The 7,743-nt window shown below is 54.0% G+C and overlaps 1 protein-coding gene across 1 annotated transcript in view; it reads left to right on the forward strand.

Annotated features, from left to right (window-relative positions):
* LRP4 (LDL receptor related protein 4) overlaps positions 1-7,743 on the forward strand; it is a 65,178-nt gene that overhangs the window by 18,971 nt on the left and 38,464 nt on the right. Inside the window, exons 3-12 of the mRNA XM_032282135.1 lie at positions 2,318-2,434; positions 2,722-2,835; positions 3,200-3,316; positions 3,669-3,797; positions 4,026-4,145; positions 4,849-4,974; positions 5,531-5,656; positions 5,848-5,982; positions 6,376-6,501; positions 6,870-7,100. Coding sequence (XP_032138026.1) covers positions 2,318-2,434; positions 2,722-2,835; positions 3,200-3,316; positions 3,669-3,797; positions 4,026-4,145; positions 4,849-4,974; positions 5,531-5,656; positions 5,848-5,982; positions 6,376-6,501; positions 6,870-7,100 — 1,341 coding nt within the window. The remainder of the gene's footprint in view (positions 1-2,317; positions 2,435-2,721; positions 2,836-3,199; positions 3,317-3,668; positions 3,798-4,025; positions 4,146-4,848; positions 4,975-5,530; positions 5,657-5,847; positions 5,983-6,375; positions 6,502-6,869; positions 7,101-7,743) is intronic.

Genomic DNA, 7,743 nt, shown 5'->3' on the forward strand with positions numbered 1-7,743 from the left:
TATTTATTTATTTTGAGATGGAGTTTCACTCTTGTTATCCAGGCTGGAGTGAGTGCAATGGCGCGATCTCGGCTCACCGCAACCTCCGCCTCCTGGGTTCAAGCACTTCTCCTGTCTCAGCCTCCTGAGTAGCTGGGACTACAGGCACGCGCCACCATGCCCAGCTAATTTTTTGTATTTTTAGTAGAGACGGGGTTTCACCATATTGACCAGGATGGTCTTGATCTCTTGATCTCGTGATCCACCCGCCTCGGCCTCCCAAAGTGCTGGGATTACAGGCTTGAGCCACCGCGCCCGGCCTAAAATGTATATACTATACACAAACGTGGGTTATTTCTATGTTTCTTAGTTTGGTATTTTGTACAATAAAACTTTTTTTTTTTTTGATACAGAGTCTCACTCTGTTGCCCAAGCTGGAGTTCAGGGGCACGGTCTTGGCTCACTGCAACCTCTACCTCCTGGGTTCAAGTGATTCTCCGCCGTCAGCCCCCTGAGTAGCTGGGACTACAGGCATGTGCTACCATACCTGGCTAATTTTTTGTATTTTTAGTACAAAAAATAGGGTTTCACCATTTTGGCCAGGCTGGTCTCAAACTCCTGACTTCAAGTGATTTGGCCACCTCGGCCTCCTAAAGTGCTGGGATTATAGGCATGAACCACCATGGCTAGCCACACCTTTTTTTAATAATATAAACTTTGTAAGAAATCTTATATTTTCTTTAAATCTCCCTTTTTCCCTAGCATAGTAACATCCGCACAGTTGGCCAGGGTGACCTGTCTTGGATATATTGCTAAGCCTGGCCGGGTGTGGTGGCTCAAGCCTGTAATCCCAGCACTTTGGGAGGCCGAGGCGGGTGGATCACGAGGTCAAGAGATCGAGACCATCCTGGTCAACATGGTGAAAACCCGTCTCTACTAAAAATACAAAACATTAGCTGGGCATGGTGGTGCGTGCCTGTAATCCCAGCTACTCAGGAGGCTGAGGCAGGAGAATTGCCTGAACCCGGGAGGCGGAGGTTGCGGTGAGCCGAGATCGCGCCATTGCACTCCAACCTGGGTAACGTGAGTGAAACTCCGTCTCAAAAAAAAAAAAAAAAAATATTGCTAAGCCAGTTGTCTGGGTTAGAGGTGCAATCTCTGACCTACCTGCAGCATCTATATCTGAGGGTGGCTAATTAGTCTAATGGGAACGGAGGTACAACCTGGACCTCATTAACCCTAACCAGTTCAGCTAATTGTGTTGATGATAAATACTTCACTTTCATGTAGCATTTTCATAGGCATTATCTCAAAAGGCCTCTATGAGCCGAGTATAATTATCCCCATTATACAGCCAAAAAGACTTCAGCTCAGAGAAAGTAAATGACTTGTTCAGAGGGCTATGTAATGAACTGGAAATTGAGCCCAGGTGTGTCAATCATCATTTAACAAGAGGAAAGGAGAAAAAAGGCACTTCTTTCTCTTGCTCATGTTTTTCTTATGCTTTTTTAGCGGCTGTGAGTTCTTTGGGTTGTTCTTCTTCCCCTGCTATAGCAACTGCTCAGCTGGGGATGGGCCTAGAAGTCAATAAGGAAGGACTATAAAACAGACAAGGGGGCCGGGCGTAGTGCCTCATGTCTGTGATCCCAGCACTTTGGGAGGCCAAGGCAGGCAGATCACTTGAGGCTGGGAGTTTGAGACCAGCCTGGCCAACATGGCGAAAACTCATCTCTGCTAAAAATAAAAAGAATTAAAAAAATAAAAAGCCAGGCACAGTGGCAGGCACCTGTAATCCCAGCTACTTGGAAGGCTGAGGCATGAGAATCCCTTGAACCCAGGAGGCGGAGGCTGCAATGAGCCAAGATTGCACCACTGTACTCCAGCCTGGGTGACAGTAAGACTCTGTCTAAAAAAAAAACCAAAAAACAAAAAAGACAGGCCAGGCACCATGGCTCATGCCTGTAACCCTAGCACTTTGGGAGGCTGAGGTAAGCAGATCACCTGAGGTCAGGGGTTTGAGACCAGCCTGGCCAACATGGTGAAACCCCATCTCTACTAAAAATTGCAACAACAAAAAATTACCCCGTGTGGTGGCACACTCCTATAATCCCAGCTACTTGGGAGGCTGAGTCAGGAGAATCGCCTGAACCCAGGAGGCAGAGGTTGCAGTGAGCCGAGATCACGCCACTACACTCCAGCCTGGGTGACAGAGTGAGACTGGGTCTCAAAAAAAAAAAAAAAGACAAGGGGATTTGGAGTGAAGGACCATCTGGCCTAGTTGAGCCTGAGTTACGTATACCAGGGTGAATGACTTTTCCTTTCTTTTCCTGGGACTCAGTGCTACCTACCTGTTCCCCTCTCGACTTTCACTGTGACAATGGCAAGTGCATCCGCCGCTCCTGGGTGTGTGACGGGGACAACGACTGTGAGGACGACTCGGATGAGCAGGACTGTCGTGAGTGCTGGCAGGGGACGGGCGGACTCCATCCATTTCTACTGGGAAAGGATTTTCAATCAGGAAGCAATGCCCCGGGTCCACATGAGCCCTTGTGTTTTCAGCACTTTATCCTGTCCTTTCACTTCCTCTCTGTCAGATAAGCTGCTGAGAGGCAGCCACCTCCTTCGGAGCCCTCGGGGCAGCACTGGGGCTACTCAACTGCTCCGGAGGGAGGGTTTTAAGTCGGGCTTCCAGGCACCAGACCCCCCACTGCCTGCCGCAGCCTGACTGCTCTGTGCCCACAGCCCCCCGGGAATGTGAGGAGGATGAGTTTCCCTGCCAGAACGGCTACTGCATCCGGAGCCTGTGGCACTGTGACGGTGACAATGACTGTGGCGACAACAGTGATGAGCAGTGTGGTGGGTGGCCCCAGCGGAGGGAGGCAGGCAAGGTGGCCAATGGGTGGCCTGGCCAGGGGAGGAGAGAGCAGCGGTGGCCCTAGCACTGCCAAACCTTCAACCACCCAGATATCTGGAGCAGCTAGAGGAAGGCGGGGGTGGGGGGGGGTGGGGTACAGAGCCGCTCAGACCCCCCAGGAACTGTGGATCAGGAGGCTGAGGCCCAGTCTCTCCAGGGCCCTGGTTCTCCCCGGAGAGTCTGCACTGGCTCTCGGGTGCCATTAGGGGCTAGAGCAGATCTGCAAAAGCCAGCGAGGTTGGGAGTCAGGAGGGTGAGTGTTGCCTGTGGGCCCGCTCAGGATCGCTGTACCGTCACATCCCCCAGACATGCGCAAGTGCTCCGACAAGGAGTTCCGCTGCAGTGACGGAAGCTGCATTGCTGAGCACTGGTACTGCGACGGTGACACCGACTGCAAAGATGGCTCTGACGAGGAGAGCTGTCGTGAGTGGCCCCAGACCTCAGGCTGTTGGGTTGGATGAGGGCAGACGGTTCTGTCTCATGGGTAAAGGCGAGGCTGAGGAGTGCATGTTCCAGGGGCAAGGAGCATGGTGCCTCAGCAGCAGCTCCTCCTAGGCTGAACTAGGGAGGGAGCAAGTTCCCCGGTGGGAAGGGAGGGCTCCCTTTGGTCCATGTGAATATGGGCGTCTGTAAAGGCCATCCCAGATGAAACCTGGTTACGTCTCACTTGAGGAAGCTCTCCTGCCTGAGCATCCTGCCTGCTTGAGGAATCAGGGCCCTTCTCCTTCATCCAGGCCTGAATGTGTGCCCCTCCCCACCCCTGCCTTCCCTCCAGCCTCAGCCGTGCCAGTGCCCCCCTGTAACGTGGAGGAGTTCCAGTGTGCCTACGGCCGCTGCATCCTTGATATCTACCACTGCGATGGCGACGATGACTGTGGAGACTGGTCGGACGAGTCTGACTGCTGTGAGTGCTCCGGCCAGCTGGGAGGAGGGGAGGCCAGGCTGGAAGAACTCCTCCGGTGGCAAGGCGCAGGTGCCAGCTGGGGCAGGAGTTCAGAGAAGGAGTTTCTGGATTTCCTGGTCCCTCTTGAAAGGAGATGGAGGAACTGGGGTTCTGGGGCTGTGGCCTTCTAGTCTGCCACGGGACACTGTGCACAGACTGGCTACAGACAGAAGTCTTGTGTTTCCCTAGCCTCCCACCAGCCCTGCCGCTCTGGGGAGTTCATGTGTGACAGTGGCCTGTGCATCAACGCAGGCTGGCGCTGCGACGGTGACACGGACTGTGATGACCAGTCTGATGAACGAAACTGCAGTGAGTGGGGGAGTGGAAATAGGGGCTGCAGCTAAGGAGAGGGCTTGTGGAGCCAAAGAGGCCACAACCAGCCGGGCGCGGTGGCTCACGCCTATAATCCCAGCACTTTGGGAGGCCAAGGCGGGTGGATCACTTGAGGTCAGGAGTTCAAGACCAGCCTGGGCAACATGGTTAATCCCCATCTCTACTGAAAATACAAAAATTAGCCAGGTGTGGTGGCACACGCCTTCCAGCTACTTGGGAGGCGGAGGCAGGAGAATTGCTTGAACCTGGGAGGCAGAGGTTGCAGTGAGCCGAGACTGCACCTCTGCACTCCAGCTTGGGTGACAGAGTGAGATGACATCTCAAAAAAAAAAAGACAAAGAGGCCACCACCCACTACCCATAAAGCTTGAAGACATATTGGATAAGACAACCATGTACAGTTGTATACGTTGTGCGCTATGCAAAGGCAATATGTCCAAAGGGAAGCCAGTCACGTAATAGATTTATGTACTCATCATGGTAGTTTTCCAGCAGATGGCAGTAAAGTGTCTTGAGGAAAGATTACCTTTTTCTGATTCACACAAAGATGCCATATAGACCAGCTGTGATCCTCGTGTCAAGAGTGGCATGGGTACTGACATAAGCTGCAGCTTTGGGTGGCAGGGAAAGTTTCAGTCTGAAATGGGGCCCGCCTTTGATTCGGCCTCTGCTTTGTCCAGCCACCTCCATGTGTACAGCAGAACAGTTCCGCTGTCGCTCAGGCCGCTGCGTCCGCCTGTCCTGGCGCTGTGACGGGGAGGACGACTGCGCCGACAACAGCGATGAAGAGAACTGTGAGAATACAGGTGGCGTCTCCCGGGGTGCAGAACCCTTAGCCTATAGTTGGGGTGGAAGGCTGAAAAGAGGGTGTTATTGAGTCTTTCCAGCTGGGTGGAGGTTTTACCAGCGTAAAATCCGGGTGCATCACTGACCTGCAGCCGTACGGCCTGGAGCACTGTATCAGAGCTGCGAGTTTCCATTGCCACTCCTGTTCTAACTCACACAGCCAGCGCCTTTAGCTCTGGTCTAGCGAGGAAGGACTACCCTCCATCTGGCAGCCCGCACGCGCGCTCCCCGGGCCACACCCAGTAGGGAGCACTTTTTCATTCTGTTCCGTATTCCTCACCATCCCACTGTGGAGTCCCGGGAGAAAGCGAATGCAGATATTCAGCCAGGCCTGTCTAAGCTGCTTCCTGCCCTGGACCCCCACCCTCCCACCTTGAGTCTCATCTGTCTCCAGCTTGCCCTAGAAAACGACAGGCTCCCATCTCCTTGTAGACCCAAGCCCTGCCTTGCTGTGACCTGACCCTCCCTCTCTCCCCCCTTCCCTCCCCCTCTCCCTCCTTCCCTCCCCCTCTCTAGGAAGCCCACAATGTGCCTCGGACCAGTTTCTGTGTTGGAACGGGCGCTGCATTGGGCAGAGGAAGCTGTGCAACGGGATCAACGACTGTGGTGACAACAGCGACGAAAGCCCACAGCAGAATTGCCGTGAGTGTCCCCAGTGGGCGGACCTGGCCCTTGGTTTGTGGACAAACCCCACCCATAGGGTTCAAAGGGAATCCTCCCTCAGGACTCTCGAAGCTTTGGGAGCTGTTCTCCGTGGTCCAGGTGGAATGCCAAGTTGGCCGTCTGGGGGAGGATTCTGGGCTCAACTCCCAACTCTGGCTTGGCTGGCACAGGGCCCCGGACGGGTGAGGAGAACTGCAATGTTAACAATGGTGGCTGCACCCAGAAGTGCCAGATGGTGCGGGGGGCAGTGCAGTGTACCTGCCACACAGGCTACCGGCTCACAGAGGATGGGCACACGTGCCAAGGTGAGCTGGGGCCTGGTTTGTAGCAGAGTCAGGGTTCTGGGCCAGGGCAGCAGACAGGCAGCTGTGTTTCCTATGGGTCAGGCATTTGAAGGATGTGACCTCATTTAATCCTCACAATAACCCTGGGAGGTGGGGATCATTCTTCCCGTTTCACATATGGGGAAGCTCAGAGAGGTTAAGTAGCTTACCAAAGGCCACACAGCTGATGAGCAACAGAGTTGGAATTCCAGCCCAGCTCTGCATGACCATAAAGCCCTTAACTACTTCTTAGATGGCCTTCCCAGTAGGCTGGAAAGTAGATGGAGATGTGGGCAGAAAAGCAGCTCGGCAACCTGGAAGCAGGGGTGGGAAGATGGCAGAAGGGAGATCTTTTGACGTGCCTGGTGTTCCCAGATGTGAATGAATGTGCGGAGGAGGGGTACTGCAGCCAGGGCTGCACCAACAGCGAAGGGGCTTTCCAGTGCTGGTGCGAAACAGGCTACGAACTCCGGCCTGACCGGCGCAGCTGCAAGGCTCTGGGTAAGGCCTGTTGGCAATTGGCTGGGTGGGCAGAGGGCTGAGGATGGAGGAAGGTCAGGTGCTCTGGTCCTCAGGGATTTGCAGAGAGGTAGAGAGATTTCCGTCACAGTAAAATGGAGCAACAGTTACATTCTGAGTCCCGAGGAAAATGCCATTGAGTGGAGTGGGGTGGGGTGAGCTAGGCTGGAGTGGGGTGAAGTGGGGTGGAGGAGTCTAGTTGAAGGGTTGCTGCTCTTCTGGTACTGATGCTGACGGCTTGGGGCATGCCCGTGGGCAAGTGGCTCCATCGGTCAGCTGAGGACCTGCTGATGGGTACCAGGGGCAGCTCTGCAGCCCTGTGGGGACCCAGCGTTTGTACTGTGTCCCAGGGCCGGAGCCTGTGCTGCTGTTTGCCAATCGCATCGACATCAGGCAGGTGCTGCCGCACCGCTCTGAGTACACACTGCTGCTTAACAACCTGGAGAACGCCATTGCCCTGGATTTCCACCACCGGCGCGAGCTTGTCTTCTGGTCAGACGTCACCCTGGACCGGATCCTCCGTGCCAACCTCAACGGCAGCAATGTGGAGGAGGTTGTGTCTACTGGGCTAGAGAGCCCAGGTAGGGAACCAGGCCCCATGGACAGGGGCAGAGCCACACCTCGTGTGCAGCGCCGGTGGGGGGAACAGGCTAGTGGTTTGCAAACCTGACGCAGGAGGACATCTTTTTCTTCCAGTGAAATCTTAGCTGGAGCTCTAACATAGAAAACATTTGTTAGCATATATCAAATGTTCAAATATAACATTTATAGGTTCAAATATAACATTTGCTCATTATCGAGCTCAACCAGTGAGACTAATGAGACTGTGGCGGTGAATGTGATCATGGGAATCAGGTTTATGGATGACAGAGTTCTCTGTCAGCCTTCGCATCTAGTTTATTTCTGAGTTTTGTTTTAATTGCTTGGTATTAAGAATATTCCTGGGCCGGGCGCGGTGGCTCAAGCCTGTAATCCCAGCACTTTGGGAGGCCGAGGCGGGTGGATCACGAGATCAAGAGATCAAGACCATCCTGGTCAACATGGTGAAACCCCGTCTCTACTAAAAATACAAAAAAAAATTAGCTGGGCATGGTGGCACGTGCCTGTAATCCCAGCTACTCAGGAGGCTGAGGCAGGAGAATTGCCTGAACCCAGGAGGCGGAGGTTGCGGTGAGCTGAGATCGCGCCATTGCACTCCAGCCTGGGTAACAAGAGCGAAACTCC

Source organism: Sapajus apella, unplaced genomic scaffold, assembly GCF_009761245.1.
Source record: "Sapajus apella isolate SASKATOON/1434 unplaced genomic scaffold, GSC_monkey_1.0 scaffold14, whole genome shotgun sequence".
Lineage (NCBI taxonomy): Eukaryota > Metazoa > Chordata > Mammalia > Primates > Cebidae > Sapajus > Sapajus apella.